The sequence below is a fragment of the Quercus robur genome, chromosome 6, assembly GCF_932294415.1.
Source record: "Quercus robur chromosome 6, dhQueRobu3.1, whole genome shotgun sequence".
Classification (NCBI taxonomy): domain Eukaryota; kingdom Viridiplantae; phylum Streptophyta; class Magnoliopsida; order Fagales; family Fagaceae; genus Quercus; species Quercus robur.
The window spans coordinates 46,481,607-46,503,125 of NC_065539.1; the positions used below are offsets into that span (position 1 = coordinate 46,481,607).

The following is a 21,519-nucleotide window of genomic DNA, read 5'->3' on the forward strand; positions in this document are numbered from 1 at the left end:
AATAATGGTTTTGTGTATTGTATGCCTAATGAAAATCATCTGTTCCATTTTGAGTGTTCCACTTTATACTCCACAATTCACAACATGCCACAAGTTCTATTTTATCTTTCATTATAAAACATCCAAAAAAGAAAAAAGAAGATACATAGCATTCTCAATTCTGTAGTTAAGAGTGGAACAAAAGATTTTATTCTAGTGTGCCTTTTCTCCTAGTTGATGACATGCAATGTTGGATTTAGTTTACTTTCTTTGTTCAATTGCAGGAAGAATATACAATATTTTATGAGTACAATAAGGACAAATTCTTTACTCCTACACAAATAGTAAGTTTCACCATAAATTTAATTATTAGTATCTACTATTATGTGAGAGGAGGAAGCATGTCATTCTTGTACTTTTAAAAATTGTATAATTATTCTTGTTTATCTATGTTTTACTCTCCAAGAGTGAGTTCATAAGATCCTACCTAGGTGAGGTTCCACTTCATAAAAAAAATTAAAAATAAATTATCAGAAAATAAGAAGAAAAAGAGGAAACTTAAATCTGTACAAAACTAGTGTGCACGCCATTCAATAAATTCTTGGGAAAGTTTCTTGTTATTGAATGCATCAAATTGCTATTGAGGTGAGAGTACACCTGCAAGCAATAGCTAAAAAGAAACGAAGAAGCAATTGACAACTATTAATCAGCTACCGGAATGAAGTTTAAAGAGTATGACATAGATTAAAAAATGAACATATAATTAAACATACTTGTCTGTCAAGGGCTCATAACACTGCATGCAAAATGAGACCATGGTGTTTGCATATATCAGATTCAGGATCATATGCAACCCACTCGTTGCTAGAGCCTTCAATAAGAACAAATAGCCAATTTCCACACCATCCTTCCTTCTCTAGCTTTAAAAATTGGCAAAGTCGGAGCTTGGGATTAAATCTCTCTGCTTTGTTGAGACAGATTCAAAAACTCGATGGTGTCCATGGGACAACTTTGCTAAACATCTCAAAGCCAAGTCATCCAGCAATCCAGGAATGGTACATTGATTCATAGGTTCCATGAAATACGTAGGTGGTGACACTCATTCAACTCTGACATGGAACAGGCACCTCCAAGGTATCAAAGTTTATGGCTGTCATATCTATATAAGTGTCCTTTATCTCAATTCCCCGTGTCATCCATAATGTTAGTATCACATACTTTAACGTAATTGTCTTATGTGACAGACTGTGAATTGTTGTCTATCACTATCATACGGACTTATCATTTTTCCTCCACCACTCACAATCTATAACATAGTTAGTTGTGGCAAAGTATGTGTGAAAGTGTGTAATCTTAGCACATTATTGCTCATGTCATGGCAATGGTAAAGTTAAATACCCTCTTTTATTTTTCTAATGTAATTTTGTAATACTATTATTACTTATTGTTAGGGCTGTCCAGAGACCTGGCCAACCTAACCCACTTGTTGCTATCGACCGAACTTGACTTGCCACCAATTGAACCGACTTCTTTGGCGGTCGGTGACGGGTTTGTTCCTCCAAAACCCAAGTTTGGCGGGTTAGATGTCAATTTTCCTTCTCGAAAATCCGATCAACCCAATCCGACTGACCCACAAAATTTACGGCGATATTTGGTAGATCCGATGAGATCCAGACCATTTTCGTCAAGATCTTGGTGAGATTTCGTCGGATCTGGCCGCAATCTTGCCAAAAATGGCCCAGATTAGGTTGTATCTAGCGAGACCTCAAAGATTCTAGCTGTTTTTTCCCTGTTTTCATGCCAGATTCTTGCCATTTTCCAAATCTTTGACCCCGACTGACCCGCCCACCGTCTGTTGAAGTTCCAACCTGCCCAATCCGATCATCCTCTCGGTCGGTGGCTGGTTGAGATTTCATCCACCCGATTTGGTCGAGTCAGATGCAAGTTGGGCACAAACTCGATCCGACCTGACCCGTGGACAGGCCTTCTTATTGTTATGGAAAATCTTGCTAGTTGCGGGTTGAACTAATTGAGATCAACATCATCATTCATCATATTCATAGGATAATGCAAAGGGGTAGAGGCAAAAAGCAAGAGAAGGATTTGTATTGTATAATTAATCTTAATTGCCACCCCTAACTCTCTAAGAGAAATTTTGAGAGGAGCAAAATTAAGCTCACTTTTAACGTGAAATTTGTTTGATTTACAAATTTCCTATGTGTTTTTTGTCATCAATTGTATGTATTACAAGTTCAAGGAAATTTGATTCTCAAAAAAGAAGGAAAATAAAATAATAATAATAATAATAAAATCTCAAGGAAGTTTTGAATTTTCCTATAGATGTGCTTTTACCATATATAAGAAATAAAAACAGGTATCTTTTTTTCGCCCAAGATTCCCTCGTCCCATTTAGCTTCATCACCCACACACAATCCCACTAAAAGGCATCCTTTCAAAAGGCAATAAAACTATAGAGTCTACGAAAAAAAAAAAAACCTTTCGACAAGTCTAATAAAGGCTCGATGACAATGCTATCTCACGTGTTGTGAGAGAGAGGCCTCGTAAGACCATCTAATGAGATAATTTTTCTATGTCATGCGTTTACTGAGTTATACCAACTTGGCAAACTGGCAGTAGCACTTTTGGAGAAGTGAAGACTTACATTTTTAGGCATACTTAATCACTGGCTTTTTTTATATATAAAATAATATATGGTAATGAATTAAAACAACAAAGTGGGTATATATAACTTACCAATTTAGGGTGAGGGTGGGGAGAAAGAAGAAGAGGAAAGAAAGAAAGAAAAGGAAAAAAGTCAGAAACAAGAAAAACAATATGGCCAACAGACTGTGGGAGGTATGTATGAGTAATGTTAGGTTCACAACAATTTTACAACAAATTCTAAGTGACAAATTGTTATTGGTTTTAATCTAGATCCACTATTGACATCAATTTTCATCCATCAACAACGACTTGTTACTTAGAATTTGTTGTAAAATTGTTATAAAAATGCTGTGAAAGGTAATTATTCCAATCCCCTCCACAAACAAACACGCACTAGTCCTTAAAACCCGTAGCATAACACTCTAAAAATGGTCATTTTAAGACTTGGTCTCTCACCATTAATTCATCTTCTTCGGAAACTCCCACATCTCTCTCTCTCTCCAATCAAAATTCCTAACTATTGCTCTCCAGCGTTGGTGGTGAAGAAACTTGATGAAATACACAGCTTAATTTTCCACCACGCCTGATTCAATCGGAATTTTTCAAATCATTGGAATGCATGCAGAACAATTTTATTAGAGATTAATGTAACCCAATAAATTTCTTTTCCTCACGTGCTAGTTCAACATCTTCCCAAGCGGCACTTTATTGTCGATCTAGAAGAGTTTTGAAAAGCCTTGTGCATGTATTTCCTGAAAAATATTATCAATTGTATCAGCTAGAATGCAATAATAAAGGTTATTTTGTAACTTTTTTCATGCAAACGTGATAGATTAACATTGGCATGATATAATAGCAATTCAGATATTACAATGGCGTCCCTATCTACCCAACCATCAAAGAAAAGTTTACGTACCCCTGCAGGTTCTGATGGGTCTCAACGTAGTTCACAAACCGTCAAATTTGCAAGAAGAACTTCAAGTGGAAGGTATGTTAGTCTTTCAAGAGATGACCTTGATATGTCAGGAGAGTTATCCGCCGATTACATGAACTACACCGTGCACATTCCTCCCACGCCGGACAATCAGCCAATGGATACGTCCGTGGCAGCCAAGGCCGAAGAACAATACGTATCGAATTCCCTTTTCACGGGGGGATTCAATAGCGTGACACGAGCACATCTCATGGACAAGGTTATAGAGTCGGAGGTCACTCATCCTCAGATGGCTGGAGCCAAGGGCTCAGCATGTGCCATGCCTGCTTGTGATGGTAAGGTCATGAAGGATGAAAGGGGACATGATATTACGCCTTGTGAGTGTAGGTATGTGCTCTTCTTTTTGTACATATATTTATGCATATTTAGTGCCACTTTGGATCAATTGTTTGAAAGCTTTGAGTTTTTGAAAAAATAACAATTTTAAAATTTTCATTTTGAAAACATGATGATTTTAAAAAACGCAATTGAGCATTTGGTAAAATCTATGAAAAGTGTAGTTGTGAAAATCTATCATATGAAAATGCAAAAATCTGGCAATTTCAAAAAAATAGCACCCCTTGAATTGGGATTTGAAAATGCATTTTTGTCCCAATTTTAAAAAACAAAATTTTCTTAATAATACAAAGGCGAACGCCATATATTTTTTTTTTTTGGCCTTCTCATTTTCCTTCACTTGCAATGCCAGAAAGGCTAATGTGCCAAGGATATATAGATTGTTAGCTAGGAATAAAATGAGTAGATAACATTCAATTAAAACGCGTTGTGTAGGTTCAAAATATGTAGAGATTGCTACTTGGATGCACAAAAAGAAACTGGTACGTGCCCAGGTTGCAAGGAGTTGTACAAAGTAGATGAGGATGAGCCACAAGATTATTCAAATGGAACACTGCAATTGCCAGGCCCAGATGGGTCAAAAAGGGATCCTAAAAATATGTCTATGATGAAGAGGAACCAAACTGGAGATTTTGACCACAACAGGTGGTTGTTTGAGACAAAAGGTACCTATGGAGTTGGAAATGCTTTTTGGCCCCAAGATGACATGTATGATGATGATGATGATAATAATGGCTTCAAGGGGGGCATGATGGAATCAATGGATAAGCCTTGGAAGCCCCTAAGTCGAAAATTGCCAATTCCAACAGCCATCATAAGCCCCTACAGGTAATTTACATGCAAGTTACATTTTTAATTTATTTGTTATTCTCTGGGGGAAAAATGAACATTTTAAATGTATGTGACATTACAACAAGGTCCCAAATGGAAGAAAACCCCAATTTTAGTGTTATATTTTTATATTATATGTACATATAAAAAAAATATTCTCATAGATTATTATTATTCTTTATAGATTAAAAAAATATTTTCATCTTATACAAAAGAAAAATTACTCACAAATACACTTTCACTTTATCTCTAAAAGCATCTCTTCTCCAATAAGTCCTCATTAAACTTCTATTTTCCTCTTAGCCTTAAGCTTTATCACACATCACATTTTAGATAAATAAGTTTATTTATTTATTTATTTTTAATACTATGCTTTATATGCTATTGATGTGAAAAAAATATATCTTATTAATTTGATTTTAAGTAAATCCATCTTTACTTGTGAAGGTCAAGACAATTTAATGATTCCTTTGTTAAATTTTTTTACTAGCAATAGACAAAATATAACAAAAAATTTAAGTGAAAATCTCACAAATAAAAAAGAAAATATCTGGCTTAAAAGTTATTGTCTTATGCCTAATATTGTATTAAGCTCATGTGCTATTAAATGACAAAGAGTTAAAACATTGCCCAGGTTGTTGATCGTTATTCGGTTAGTGGTGCTGGGTTTCTTTTTGCATTGGAGAATCACAAATCCAAACACTGATGCAGTATGGTTGTGGTTTATGTCAGTAGTGTGTGAGCTATGGTTTGCCTTCTCATGGATCCTTGACCAAGTTCCTAAGATCTGCCCAGTAAACCGTTCTACTGACCTTGAAGTCCTACGTGAAAAATTTGATATGCCATCACCTTCCAATCCCACAGGCCGCTCTGACCTTCCTGGTGTTGACTTATTTGTGTCCACAGCTGATCCTGAAAAAGAACCACCTCTTGTCACAGCTTGTACCATTCTTTCAATTCTATCAGTTGATTTTCCTGTGGAAAAGTTAGCTTGTTATGTTTCTGATGATGGAGGGGCACTCCTTACATTTGAGGCAATGGCTGAGGCTGCAAGCTTTGCTGATTTATGGGTTCCATTTTGTCGAAAACATAATATTGAGCCTAGGAATCCTGAGACTTACTTCGGCTTGAAAGTTGACCCAACTAAGAACAAAAGCAGATTGGATTTTGTGAAGGATAGGAGGAAGGTTAAGAGAGAGTTTGATGAGTTTAAGGTAAGGATCAATGGGCTTACAGACTCGATTAGGAGGAGATCAGAAGCATTCAATGCAAGAGAGGAAATGAAGGTGTTGAAGCATATGAGGGAGAGTGGAAGTGAACCTGGGGAGCCAATAAAGGTCCCCAAAGCCACATGGATGGCTGATGGAACACACTGGCCTGGTACCTGGACAATACCTTATGCTGAACATTCCAAAGGTGACCATGCAGGAATTCTTCAGGTACACACTTGCATAGATTAATCACTCTTCCTTTGCTTGCTAAGTGGAAGACTTTTATTATAAATATGCTTACAATTTGACGTAGCAATGAATGTGATGGGTGTTGCTTCAAAAAACTTGAGAGATGTTTGAATTACTTTTATGTAATTGATCACGTGTCAATTTGAATGGATTATATGGTAAAATTCCTGATATCACTCATGTTTATTACTACTATTTGTGCATTTTACTCTGTTGTCTTATTATTATTATACCATTAGGATTATCATTTCATTGTTTCATGAATCATATACCTAGAGCCCTGACTTTCAAGTACTAAACAATGCACAGGTGATGTTGAAGCCCCCTAGTAATGATCCACTAATGGGAAGGACAGATGAGAAGATCATAGACTTCAGTGATGTGGACATACGCCTCCCTATGTTTGTATATGTATCACGTGAGAAACGGCCGGGCTATGATCATAACAAGAAAGCTGGTGCCATGAATGCCTTGGTACGAGCTTCGGCCATCCTGTCCAATGGCCCATTCATTCTCAATCTTGACTGTGATCACTACATTTTCAATTGCAAAGCTATCCGCGAAGGAATGTGCTTCATGATGGATCGTGGAGGCGAGAACATTTGCTACATTCAATTCCCTCAAAGATTTGAAGGAATTGATCCTTCTGACCGATATGCCAACCATAATACTGTGTTCTTTGATGGCAACATGCGTGCCCTTGATGGTATTCAGGTATGACACTATATGAACCATGTCACGATTGAGACTTCCTCCCACAAGACTGGTTGGAGGATGATGTTGTGTGTGCACAACTTATTCAACGTCTGTTTAATTAACTAATTAAAGTGGATTTTAGTTAGTTCAACGGTTAAAATCTCTAGTTATTGAATAGCATACTTAGATTGAATTACCTCTATAAAATCTCAATTGGTGTTTTGGCAAGATGATAAAGAAAAATGTCTATGGAACAAACCCTGTCCTTTATTTTTAATTTTCAAAAAAAGATTTGATAGTTTGGCCAAGAAGTTGGAAAATTATAACAAAATCATATTTGAATATGCAGGGTCCAGTTTATGTGGGAACTGGCTGCATGTTCAGGCGGTTTGCACTGTATGGTTTCGACCCACCAAAACCCGACAAGATTGTTCAAAGTACTGAGACTGAAATGCAAACCTTGAAGCCCAATGACTTTGATCCTGAACTTGATGTAAATCATCTGCCGAAACGGTTTGGAAATTCTACGTTGCTGGCTGAGTCCATACCCGTTGCTGAGTTTCACGGCCGACCCCTTGCTGATCATTCTGCAGTTAAGTATGGAAGGCCTCCTGGTATTCTCAGGGCCCCGCGTGATCCTCTTGATGCTGCAGCTGTTGCTGAAGCTGTCTCTGTCATTTCCTGCTGGTATGCCTGCTTGCCTTTCAATTAGTACTATATTATATTCATGTGATTGGAATCTTACTATCAGAATCATGCTTCTTAAGAGCTGCAATGCACGAGTGCCAATAATTTCAGTTCCTCAATCTTGGTCGAAATTTGAGTAAGAACCAAACACATTATCATATAAAACAGAAATTAATTATGCAAAGGGTCAAGAAAACCTTACAAATGAAATAGTTTGTGTGTGTGTGTGTGTATATGTATTAATCAATAAGTAAGAAGTATAAAACCTTTTGGTAGCGGTAGATTATTAGTGGATTTTTATTAGTGGAATCCAGAAAATGTTAATGTTCATTTTCCTATGGTTCACCACTTACACCACTTTTATCATACACCAATCACAACATGACTTACCAAAAATTATGAAAAATGTTGTTTACTTATACTTATTCTATCCCCTAGCTCTACCTTTGTGAAAAAAAAAAAAAAGCCTAGACACAACAAGTAATTACATGATGAAACTGCATGTTACCATTTCCGTGATAGGTATGAGGACAAGACAGAATGGGGTGACCGTGTGGGATGGATTTATGGTTCAGTCACAGAAGATGTGGTAACAGGGTATAGAATGCACAACCGAGGGTGGCATTCAGTGTACTGCGTCACCAAGCGTGATGCATTTCATGGCTCAGCTCCAATTAACCTCACTGATAGGCTTCACCAAGTGCTTCGTTGGGCCACTGGTTCTGTTGAGATTTTCTTTTCTAGAAACAATCCTTTGCTAGGTTCTAGGCAGCTCAAGCTTCTTCAACGCCTGGCTTACCTTAATGTTGGTGTCTACCCCTTTACTTCAATATTCCTCATTGTCTATTGCTTCCTCCCTGCACTCTCACTTTTCTCTGGTTACTTCATTGTGCAAACTCTAAGTGTGTCCTTTTTGATCTACTTGCTTACCATAACCCTATGCCTCATGGGTCTAGCTATCCTAGAAGTGAAATGGTCTGGTATTGCATTAGAAGAGTGGTGGAGGAATGAACAATTTTGGCTCATTTCTGGGACCAGTGCTCACTTGGCTGCTGTGGTACAAGGCCTACTAAAAGTGATTGCAGGGATTGATATTTCTTTCACATTGACTTCTAAGTCAGGAGGAGAGGACATTGATGACGCTTTTGCGGACTTGTACCTTGTGAAGTGGACCTCATTGATGATCCCACCAATTGTTATTGCCATGGTGAATATCATTGCAATTGCTGTTGCATTTTCAAGGACAGTGTATAGCACAGTTCCTCAGTGGAGTAAGTTTGTTGGTGGAGCATTTTTCAGCTTCTGGGTGTTGGCTCATTTGTACCCATTTGCTAAAGGTTTGATGGGGAGGAGAGGAAAGACACCAACCATTGTGTTTGTTTGGTCTGGTCTCATTGCAATCACACTCTCTCTGCTTTGGGTTTCCATTAATCCACCTCAGATAGCCACAGCTGATTCTAGTACAGGTACAGGTGGTTCAACTTTTCAATTCCCTTGAAGAGAAAATGACGGATTTTATTACATGCAATGCCTCTGTCAGAGCAAGGAGATCCACAAACACTTTAAGTAGCACACATTTATATATAAGAGGGGCATTATATGTAATGGTTGTATAACATAATTTATTCTCTTGTGGTACTATAGGATTTTCAAAGAAAGAAAGAAAAAAACTATTTATTTAGCAATTGTGACAATGCTGTATATGTAATACATGCATGGAGGACAATATCATCAAACATCTTGTCCGGTATGTGCATCAAGGACTTCCACTCCAAATACATCTGCACACATAATTTTTGTTAAGGCAAACATATTTTTTTGTAACATGGAAATGCTGCAATAAATATATTGTAGTATTAATACTTCTCCATTACAGATTCTTTTATTATGAATACAATCAAATATGATTTATTTTCATAATAATTTCAAAACGCTATTGAGTTTTTTTTTTTTTTTTTTTAGTGTAAGTGGGATAAAATCTCATGTGAATTGTGAACTATATGATAAATAGAAACTTTATCAACTAAGTTAATCCAAAACTACACTTTTTTGTCATTAACTTAACAGTATTGTATGATTACTTTAAAAAGTTATTGGCCCAGCATGCATTTGTTTCATTGCAATGACTGAAAAAATTTTCAACCAAATCCCCACAACCCCTTTACCAAATCAAAAGGAACTTGGCATGTAAAATAAGTTGCCAACTCTCACGTTATGATTTTAGTCCATCTTTCTTGTGAAATTATTGGATACAACCTGAGTTATTCTTCCTATACCCATATAATTAAGTGATTGACTTGTTTCTCAAAAGAAGAAGAAAAAAAAGGTGATGGACTCTATTACTATATATTGCATAGTTCTTTAGTGTCCTCTTCATTCTTCCCCTCTCTCTAAAGTCTAATTAAAGTCATAGTTACTTGAATATATAATGTCTATTTAGTGCCTACCTCAGTCGTGATATGTAATGCAAGCCCATTGATTTTATTTTAAACAATTATTAACTATACAAAGTACTTCAATGATTTCAAATGAGACGAATTACAAAGAATTTTGTAATTCAATTAGTTAGTACTCATGATACCTCCAATAAAGATATCTAGAGTTCAAACTATGAAAAATATCAAACTATTAAAAATATAAAATTAGACAACCACATCATCCTAAAAAAACAAGAGACATGCATGGCATTATTTCTCAGTATAATATAGGAAGACCTAGTCAAATATGGTAGACTAAAATGTTCTTCTAGTAACACGCATCATAGTTTGAAAACCTCTCCCTCTGGCATTAATCGTTGCTGCTTGTAAGACAGGCTGTTCTTTGCCTTTGTTTGAATAAATATTGAAGCTTATAAAAAAAAAACCTTTAACTTTTGATTATATATATATAATACCAATAAAAAGGAAGAAAAAGATAAACTATAGTCTCTTGACGCGTTAAGTTTTCGTTGAACCATGTCTTTGTAAAACCACATAGAAACTTTAAAATATATTAGATTAGACAACTTTTTTTTTTTTTGAGAAACAGATTAGACAACTAGTTGTGTTTGTTATTGAATTTTCTCATGGGCAGAGCCATGTTGAAGGGTGGGGGGGCCATGGCCCCCCCAAAATTTTGAAATTTTTTAAATATATATATAATTATTTTAATGTTTTCAAAATTTAATCTACAAAAATAAGAGTTGGCCCCCTCTAAGTATTTGAATTAGTCCAACGATGATTTAAAAAAAAATGGTCTAATAGTTATAGAGACAACTTTATTTTTCGCAATTATATTTTTTATTGTAAAATGTGTTTTTATATCGGTTAAATATTTGAAAAAGTTTGGTACCAAACATGTTTAAATTTATCTTTTTCAATCTATTATGTGGCGATTAACAAGTCATTGACTCATTAAAAAATTATTGTCACTAAAACTACACATGAAATGTCTCTTTAGTTGCCACACAATGGGTCAAAGCAAAATAACTTCAAATATGTTTGGAGCCTAATTTGTTCCTCCAAGTTTTGGATCATTCTTGTGTTTGAAAATTACATTAGTTCAATTGAATAATTTTACTATAAAATTTGATAATTTTTATAGAAAATGAAACTTTTTAAGAATTTCACTATGAAAATTGTGAAAATGTATTTTATTAATTTTATGAAAGATAGCTATCAAACATAATTTTGATTGAAAATATTAAGCTCTTTTTTTGTTGGGTGTGTGTATATATATAATTTATCAAATAAAAAAGTGTGTGTATATAATAAAAAAAGCATGTGTATTTATGTGTTTGTATGGAGTTGTCTTGATAAATATATTAATGTTGCAACTTGGCCTCCCCAAACAAAAATTCTTGGCTCCGCCCCTGAATTTACTTTAATCTTTCGTTGAAAACCACTGGCGCATTCTAACTTAAATTCAATAAAAGAAAAAATATACAAAATCTTTGGTTCTCTTTAAATAAATAAAAAATAAAAAACTCTTAAATTTGAAAGTAACACTCAATCCCATTTAATATTATTTTATGTATAAAATGTTAAACATTTTTGAAAATAAATAGTAAATATAATTGCTCATGCGATGATATATGTCTACATTTAGAGTAATATCGTATAGAGATTTTGTGTTAAATTCAAAACTGCGGAGATTAAGTTTTACACAATTAGGCTCTTTTTGGTTAGGCATTTTGGGAGTCTAAAAGCACATTTTTAAAACCTAAAACTTCATTTCATAAAAGCAACTTCTCATAACTTTTTTAAGAAAGCTTATTTTAAACCTAAAACACTAGTTTGCAGTAACTTAATTATCCAAACGCATCATTAGCGGTTCATGCACAAAACATTATCACGTGGAGTTCTAGTGCTATGATAAAAACATTGAAAGGGTATTGTATTTTTCAGGGAAAAAAAAAACCACATAAGAATTTTGTATATTCTTTTCTATAATAAATTTACAATAAATGTAATTTCAAAGTAGGTTCACCCGGGGAAATTCATATGGTTCCGGTCTTTATACAAATAATAAAAGTATTAAAAAAATATTAGGGAATCGTGTGGCGGGCACACGCCTTGCAATTGTTAATTACATGTTGTCATTTGTTTATATTAAACGATCTAACCAAGGAAGCTTCAATACAATTGACTGCTTTAGCAATTGGCATTCCCATGGTTTACCACAATTGATTTAATATTGTCTACATGCTGATCTGGTGAGTCACTATAAAATGCACTAACCAAGACTTGTGTCCTCCACACCACACGGTTCTCTCTCTTTCTTAGAGCAATCTTGTTTAATATACCCATTTTGCTACTATGTCAAATTTGTTCACTTATTGTGTCTTCTTTTTTGCCATACTTTTGAACTCTCCTGCACTCTCAGTGCCTTTGAAGCTTGGTTTCTATCAGAAATCATGCCCATCAGCTGAGGCCATAGTGAAGAGTGCTGTAACAAAAGCACTTGTCAATGATTCTGGCATAGCTGCTGCCCTCATTAGGCTCCATTTCCATGACTGTTTTGTAAGGGTAATTATACTTTTTACTTTCATTTTCCTTATGTTACAAAAAGGATATATGCCTCTTTGAAATTATGTAGAAATCCCATTGCTCTTAAAATCAATCCAGCTCTTGGATTAAGCTTATTGGAAGTGTTAAAATCAATTTTCAACCAAATAAGGTTTCTAATGGCCTATATATAATCTATCTCTTTCCGTGAAGTTCTAATACCAAGAGATGCTAAGTATATTTGAATATGATAAATTTTATTATGTAATATCTTTTAAACATTAGTATAAAAATAGTTATAACGTTGCTGATGGCATGTCAATTTGTAAGCTCTGTACCGTCAATTTAGTTATAATTTTAATATTTTTTTTATAATAGAATCACCTTCCTCTATGGTGACATCTACTATTGCCTATTCGGGTAGGACAAAATTATAAAGAATAAAAAGTGCATCCATACTTATTGCTAGTTTTGCCTTTTAAAAATCAATTTCTCCTAGAATAGAAATTCGAGGTCTAACAAATTTGATTGTATTGTTTATGTGGTAGGGATGTGATGCTTCTATTTTGCTTGATTCCAAACCGGGGAATAAGGCAGAGAAAGAAAGCATGGGAAACAAAGGAGTACAAGGATTTGAGGTGATAGACGAAGCTAAAGCCAAGATAGAAGCTCAATGCCCACAAACAGTTTCATGTGCCGACATAATTGCCTTTGCAGCTCGAGATAGTGTATTCAGTGCTGGTGGTATCCACTATGATGTCCCTGGAGGGCGTTTTGATGGAAGGGTCTCATTGATAGATGAAGTAAACAAAAATCTTCCTGATGCATTTTTCAATGTGACACAATTGGAAAACAACTTTGCCCAAAAAGGGCTGTCACTTGAGGAAATGGTCACACTCTCTGGGGCTCACTCTATTGGTGACTCACATTGCTCTCTTTTCTCAAAACGTTTATATTCATTCAATGCAAAATATGCACAAGATCCCTCCATGAATCCTGCTTATGCTAATTTCTTAAAATCTCAATGCCCCAAACCCTCAAAAAACACCATGCTTGATCCTGTAGTGCCTTTTGATCCCTCGACACCAACCCGGCTTGATAACAACTACTATAAGAACTTAAAAAGTTACAAGGGGCTATTGGCTACAGATCAAGTGCTATGGATTAGTTCTTTAACAAGAAAGATGGTGAAGAATAATGTTAACCATCCAAGTGCTTGGGCTTCAAAGTTTGCTGCTGCAATGGTGCACATGGGTTCAATTGATGTGCTCAATGAGAAACAAGGTGAAATTAGGAAGAACTGTAGGGTGGTGAATTAGAATATCTTATACCCTTTACATGCTATGTTTTTTTGTTTTGTTTTTTTGTTTGCGGTGTCGCCTTTTCAGTTTAGACTTTGTAACTTAAATTGTGTGATTTTTACATTCTGTGTGAATTGGTTTGGCCAGCTTTCGCCTACTTCATTTTGGTAAAAGTGTTCTGTTTATATGATGAGCAATAAAATGTTTATGTTAAAATTGTTGAGTGATTGAGAGGTTGAAAAGAGAAAATAAGATAACAAAAGCAATGATTCACATGGACATGGTTCAACCTAACGGTCTATATTTATAGTAAAAAGTCATTTATTGCTACATTTTTACTATTAGATATAGAGATACAAAAACTTTTACAAACTGATGATGCGGTGAGTAATTGTTGGTAAATAAAAAAGTGATGTTATTAGTGAGTCCAGATAAAAACCAGTAAGAATTTAGCTATAACAACAGTTTATAAAAATGTTATAAAATTTTCGTGGTCGTAACATTACTCTTACTATTAAGCACTTTAGTTAATTTACAATGAATCTAATGTAAGGATTATTCTCTCTCTCTTGTGTGTGTGTTTGTTTCTCCAAAAAAAAAAAAAAATGTAAGGACTATTTACTATAGAATTCAAGGTTAACCTTTCTCACAAAAAAAAAAAAAAAAAAAAAAAAAAAAAAAAAAAATTCTAGGTTAACCATAAACTAACTCTTGTAGTTTCTTGATTTACGAGTACAAAGCCTACGTTTGGTAGGACCTTTTTGTACTATATAAGGTCCGTTTGAATATAATTGAAAATTGAAAACAATGTAGTAAAATAATTTTTAAATGTGTGAATAGTACCATGAGACCTATTTTTAATGAAAAAATTACTGAAAAGTGAAATTTGTGGTTCTCATGAACAGTGCATGGGATGCACTGGTGTGCTGAAAAGTCAAATATTATGGCTACTGTTCACTCTTTTTTACTGTTCATATGCCTTGGTGCACCAAGCGCTAATTTAAAAAAAAAAAAAAAAAAAAAAAAAAAAAAAAAAAAAAACACTCAAACTTGAACGCATAAAACTTGAAAACGCTGAATCCAAACCGCACCATAATGGCTAATGGTTTAAAACTTTAAATATTGGCTATTGTTACGTTTGAGAAAGTTTTATATGATCTACACATCTTGGTTGTGCCAAGGAATTTACGGGCTTAGTTGCATTAATTAATAATAATAAAAATATATATACAGTTTTATCTTTTTCAATGACAATTAAATTCAATACAATATAAGATCTTTTAATAGCTTCCCATATAGTTTTTCTTTGTAATGGCATTGCTAATTCTATTTCGAGCAATTATTATTCCCAGTTGCATTTTTTTTTTTTTTTTTTATGATGTAGTACAATTTAAACTTGATTATTGGTATGCATTGATATTCTTTTTGAATTTGTACTACATGATGATGAAGACTTAAATAATTAATTACTATTGTAAGGAGTTGTTAATACTAGATATTGCACCTAATATGCAATAATTCTCAATGGCTAAGTATTGAAAGTTGAAAAAAGTAACTTTCAATCTCAATTATTAAATAAGAAAAGTCAGAAAAAGTTAGAAAGTGAAAGTGGTAAAAATATTTTGTGAGTGGGGAGGGATAATTGCACCAAGTTACACCTGATTCTAACCCATTAGTAGTAATAACTAAAAAATTATGACACTAACAAAAGTAATAAATAAGACAAACTATAATAATGATAATAATAAATCATTATTATTATTAAGAAGGTGAAACCATAATTATGAAAGAATTACCTTACATATATAGTTTGTCATTTTCGGTAATTTACACCCAAACCACAATTTTTGAAAAGTTCTATACAAACATTCAACTTTCCCCCAAAAAAAAAAAACTTTTTCAAAAAGCTTTTTTTTTTTTTTTAATATAAAGAAAACCTAATTTCATACCGTACTTATTAAAATCACCACTTTTTCAAAAAATAGAACAAAACTTGGAGCACCCATACTAGTGGGTGTATAATAGAAAAATGTGTAAAATGTACACAACTTTATCTAAAAATGACCCACATCAGTCAGTGTATAATTGCGTAAATTTTACAAGTTTGCTACAGTAATCGTGTAAATTTACATTTGACACTGTTCATTTTGCATTTTTTTTTTCTTTACGTATCCTAAGGATGAGAAAAGAGAGTGATGATGGTTGTTGTATGTGAAGAAACAGAAACAATTTAAAAAATCAAAAAAAATTTAATATTTTAATGATATGTGATATAAAAATAAAATAAATAATCTGATATGAGGTGTTTTAAAAAGTAAGTATGTAAAATAGAAAGAGTAAATTATTATGTTAAAATATACATGAATTTTTGCACAAATTAATGCGCAAAAAAAGCTTTAATACAATTGTCTTTAGCATTCCCATTATTTACCACAATTGATTATTGTCTACAGGCTACGAGTCACTATAAAATGCACTAACCAAGACTTGTGTCCTCTACGGTTCTCTCTCTCTCTCTCTTGGTCTTGGAGCAATCTTGTTTTATATACCCATTTTGCTTCTATGGCAAATTTGTTCACCTATTCTGTGTTCTTTTTTGCCATACTTTTGAACTCTCCCGCACTCTCAGTGCCTTTGAAGCTTGATTTCTATCAGAAATCATGCCCATCAGCTGAGGCCATAGTGAAGAGTACAGTAACAAAAGCATTTGTCAATGATTCTGGCATAGCTGCTGCCTTCCTCATTAGGCTCCATTTCCATGACTGTTTTGTTAGGGTAATAACACTTTTTACTCTCATTTTCCTAATTTACACAAAGGATATATTGCTCTTTGAAATTATATAGAAATCCCGTTGCTCTTAAAATCAATCCATCTCTTGGATTAAGCTTATTGAAAGTGTTAAAATCAATTTTTAACCAAATAATGTTTCTAATGGTTCATATCTATCTCTTAATTTCTTTGAAGTTCAAATAGCAAGTAATGCTAAGAATATGATAAATTTTACAACATAACAACTCTTACACATTATAAAAATAGTTATTATGTTGCTAATGTCATGTCAATTTGTAAGCTCTTTACAGTAAATTTGATTATAATTTTAATAATTTTTTAATAGAATTACCTTTCTCTATGGTGACATCTACTATTGCCTATCCGGGTAAGACAAAATTATGCGGGAAAAATAAACAGCACATCCATATTTATTGCCAGTTTTGCCCAGTAAAAATCAATTTCTCATAGAATAGAACTTCAAGGTCTAAGAAATTTGATTATTTTATTTATGTTGTAGGGATGTGATGCTTCTATTCTGCTTGATTCCAAACCAGGCAAGAAGGCAGAGAAAGAAAGCACAGTGAACTAAGGGGTACAAGGCTTTGAGGTGATAGACGAAGCTAAAGCCAAGATAGAAGCTCAATGGCCACAAACAGTTTCATGTGCTGACATAATTGCATTTGCAGCTCGAGATAGTGTATTTAATGCTGGTGGTATTGATCACTATGATGTCCCTGGAGGGCGTTTTGATGGAAGGGTCTCATTGAAAGATGAAGTAATCAAAAATATTCCTGATCCATTTTTCAATGTGACACAAATAGAAAAAAACTTTGCCCAAAAAGGGTTGTCACTAGAGGAAATGGTCACACTCTCTGGTGCTCACTCTATTGGTGGCTCACATTGCTCATTTTTCTCAAAACGTTTATATTCATTCAATGCAACATATGCACAAGATCCCTCCATGAATCCTGCTTATGCTAAAGTTCTCAATCCCTCCATGAATCCTGCGTGATCCTCTAGTGCATTTCGATACCTCGACACCAACCCAGCTCGATAACAACTACTATAAGAACTTAAAAAGTTACAAGGGGCTATTGGCTACAGATCAGGTGCTATGGACTAGTTCTTTAACGAGAAATATGGTGAAGAAAAATGTAAAACATCCAAGTTCATGGGCTTCAAAATTTGCTGCTGCAGTGGTGCACATTGGTTCAATTGATGTACTTGTTGAAGTGGGCCGTGTGTGGCTTGAATTGCCACAAGCCCACGTCCACCTAAGTCGGTCACTATTGACCAAATCCTATTTGTAATAGGAAATTTTACTCCAGCCGACTTTGACATATATATAAATATATATATATATATATATATTATGTTTAAGATGTAGTGTAGCTGTGAGATTATAGAGAGTAATTCCAATTAACCTAGTTAGCAGCCGCATGAGAGAAAATAGAGAAAAGAGAGGCAGCCAGCATCTATTCTTATTTTTTCTGTGAGAGAGTGCTAGGGTGTAATTGGGATTTGGGTTTCTTGAGAGTGTTCTTGTGCACTATTGTATTTTCCCTGATAATAGTGAAATCCCTGCAACTCCGTGGACGTAGGCAAATTGCCGAACCACGTAAATATTGTCTTGTGCGTGTGATTGTTTTCTTTGGCGTGTGTTTTCTCTATTTATTTTGTTTCTCACAGGTTAGGAATTTTTTGGTTAAATTCCCTACAACTGGTATCAGAACCTAGGGTTAGGTTTGAGTGGGAGCAATGGCAGAGGAAGTAGGAAAGGCGTCTGGAATAGAAAAGTTTGATGGCACAGACTTCGCGTATTGGAGGATGCAGATTGACGATTATCTCTATGGGAGGAAATTGCATCTGCCTCTTTTGGGGACAAAACCTAAGGCTATGAAGGCTGAGGAATGGGCTCTTCTTGATAGACAGGTACTAGGAGTTATCAGGTTAACTCTATCTAGGTCTGTTGCACACAATGTTGTAAAGGAGAAGACCACAGCAGATCTGATGAAGGCTTTGTCTAGTATGTATGAAAAGCCGTCAGCAAACAATAAAGTGCACTTGATGAAGAAACTGTTCAATCTGAAGATGACAGAGAATGCATCAGTAGCACAACATCTGAATGAATTTAACACTATCACAAATCAATTGTCGTCTGTAGAAATTGATTTTGATGATGAGATTCGTGCACTGATCGTTTTGGCTTCTTTGCCAAACAGTTGGGAGGCAATGAGGATGGCAGTAAGCAATTCTACAGGAAAGGAAAAGCTCAAGTACAATGATATACGAGATTTAATTCTGGCAGAGGAGATTCGCCGAAGAGATGCAAGCGAAACCTTAGGATCTAGTTCTGCCCTAAACCTTAAGACAAGAGGCAGAGGTAATATAGAAATTCAAATCGGGGCAGATCAAAATCCAGAAATTCTAATCGGAACAGAAATAAATCTAGATCAGGCCAACAAGTACAATGCTGGAATTGTGGGAAAACAGGTCACTTTAGGAATCAATGCAAAAGTCCTAAGAAGAAGAATGAAGATGATTCTACTAATACTGTAACAGAAGAGGTACAGGATGCATTACTTCTTGCAGTAGACAGTCCACTTGATGATTGGGTTTTGGATTCAAGAGCTTCGTTTCATACCACTCCACACTGAGGAATCATACAGAATTATGTTGCAGGTGATTTTGGTAAGGTGTATTTGGTTGATGGTTCAGCCTTGGATGTTGTGGGTATGGGAGATGTTCGAATATTGTTGCCCAATGGGTCTGTTTGGTTACTGGAGAAGATTCGACATATTCCTGACCTGAGAAGGAATCTGATTTCTGTTGGACAACTTGATGATGGAGGACATGCAATACTATTTGTTGGTGGTACTTGGAAGGTTATAAAGGGAGCTAGGGTATTGGCTCGTGGAAAGAAGACTGGTACTCTGTACATGACCTCAAGTCCAAGAGACACAATTGCAGTTGCTGATGCAAGTACTGATACAAGCCTATGGCACCGCAAACTTGGTCATATGAGTGAGAAAGGGATGAAGATGCTGCTGTCAAAAGGAAAACTACCAGAATTAAAGTCCATTGATTTTGACATATGTGAAAGTTGTATCTTAGGAAAGCAGAAAAAGGTGAGCTTCTTGAAAACTGGCAGGACACCGAAGGCTGAAAAATTGGAGTTAGTACACACTGATTTGGGGGGCCTTCTCCGATTGCATCCCTTGGAGGTTCAAGGTACTACATCACTTTCATTGATGACTCAAGCAGAAAAGTATGGGTTTATTTTCTGAAAAATAAATCCGATGTATTTGAAACCTTTAAAAAGTGGAAGGCCATGGTTGAGACAGAAACAGGTTTGAAAGTAAAATGTTTGAGGTCAGATAATGGAGGAGAGTACATAGATGGAGGGTTCAGTGAGTATTGTGCTGCACAGGGAATTAGGATGGAGAAGACCATTCCTGGGACACCACAGCAGAATGATGTGGCTGAGCGCATGAACAGAACTCTCAATGAGCGTGCTAGGAGTATGAGGTTGCATGCTGGACTACCAAAAACTTTTTGGGTTGATGCTGTTAGCACTGCAGCTTACCTGATAAACCGAGGACCTTCAGTTCCCATGGAGTTTAGACTTCCTGAGGAGATTTGGAGCGGTAAAGAGGTAAAGTTTTCACACTTAAAAGTTTTTGGTTGTATTTCTTATGTTCATATTGATTCTGATGCTCGTAATAAACTTGATGCAAAGTCTAAAATATGTTTTTTCATTGGCTATGGTGATGAGAAATTTGGCTATAGGTTTTGGGATGAACAAAACAGGAAAATCATCAGAAGTAAAAATGTGATATTTAACGAACAGGTTATGTACAAGGACAAGTCAACTGTAGTGTTAGATGTTACAGGGATAGATCAAAAGAAATCTGAGTTTGTCAACTTAGATGAATTGACTGAAGATACTGTCGAGAAAAGGGGTGAAGAAGATAAGGAGAATGTAGATTCACAAGTAGATCTGAGTACACCTGTAGCTGAAGTCCGCAGATCTTCCAGAAACATTAGACCTCCACAGCGTTATTCACCCACTCTAAATTATCTCCTGTTGACTGATGGTTGTGAGCCAGAGTATTATGATGAAACCTTGCAAGATGAGAATTCAAGCAAGTGGGAGTTAGCCATGAAGGATGAGATGGATTCCTTGTTGGGGAATCAGACATAGGAACTGACTGAATTGCCAGTAGGAAAGAAGGCTTTGCACAACAAGTGGGTATACAGAATAAAGAATGAGCATGATGATAGCAAACGTTACAAGGCCAGATTAGTTGTTAAAGGGTTCCAACAGAAGGAAGGCATTGACTACACAGAGATATTTTCTCCAGTTGTGAAGATGTCAACAATTAGACTAGTACTGGGAATGGTGGCTGCAGAAAACTTACATCTTGAGCAGTTAGATGTGAAGACAGCATTCCTTCATGGTGACTTGGAGGAAGATCTTTACATGATTCAGCCAGAAGGGTCCATTGCTCAAGGACAAGAGAATTTAGTATGCAAACTGAGAAAGAGCTTGTATGGCCTAAAACAAGTTCCTAGACAATGGTACAAGAAATTTGACAGTTTTATGCACAGAATTGGGTTCAAGAGATGTGAAGCTGATCATTGTTGCTATGTTAAGTTTTTTGACAATTCTTACATCATATTACTATTATATGTGGATGATATGCTTATTGCAGGGTTTAGCATTGAGGAGATTAATAATCTGAAGAAGCAATTGTCCAAACAGTTTGCAATGAAGGATTTAGGAGCTGCAAAGCAAATTCTTGGTATGAGA

The 21,519-nt window shown here is 35.1% G+C and overlaps 2 protein-coding genes and 1 pseudogene across 2 annotated transcripts; all 3 read left to right on the plus strand.

The window, feature by feature from the left end:
• The first annotated feature begins 3,515 nt into the window (after window positions 1–3,515).
• On the plus strand, window positions 3,516–9,214 carry LOC126689749 (cellulose synthase-like protein D4). Its single transcript, XM_050384936.1, has 6 exons — window positions 3,516–3,964; window positions 4,409–4,801; window positions 5,439–6,243; window positions 6,574–6,978; window positions 7,310–7,647; window positions 8,170–9,214. The coding sequence occupies exons 1-6, from the start codon at window positions 3,516–3,518 to the stop codon at window positions 9,143–9,145; spliced, it is 3,366 nt and encodes a 1,121-aa protein (XP_050240893.1). The 3' UTR covers window positions 9,146–9,214.
• Window positions 9,215–12,391: 3,177 nt separating this feature from the next.
• Window positions 12,392–14,156, plus strand: LOC126689064 (peroxidase 5-like). Its single transcript, XM_050384090.1, has 2 exons — window positions 12,392–12,653; window positions 13,181–14,156. Exons 1-2 carry the CDS (start codon window positions 12,444–12,446, stop codon window positions 13,949–13,951), a joined length of 981 nt encoding a protein of 326 aa, XP_050240047.1. The 5' UTR covers window positions 12,392–12,443; the 3' UTR covers window positions 13,952–14,156.
• Window positions 14,157–16,495: 2,339 nt separating this feature from the next.
• On the plus strand, window positions 16,496–18,016 carry LOC126690270 (peroxidase 5-like; annotated as a pseudogene).
• Window positions 18,017–21,519: the final 3,503 nt, after the last annotated feature.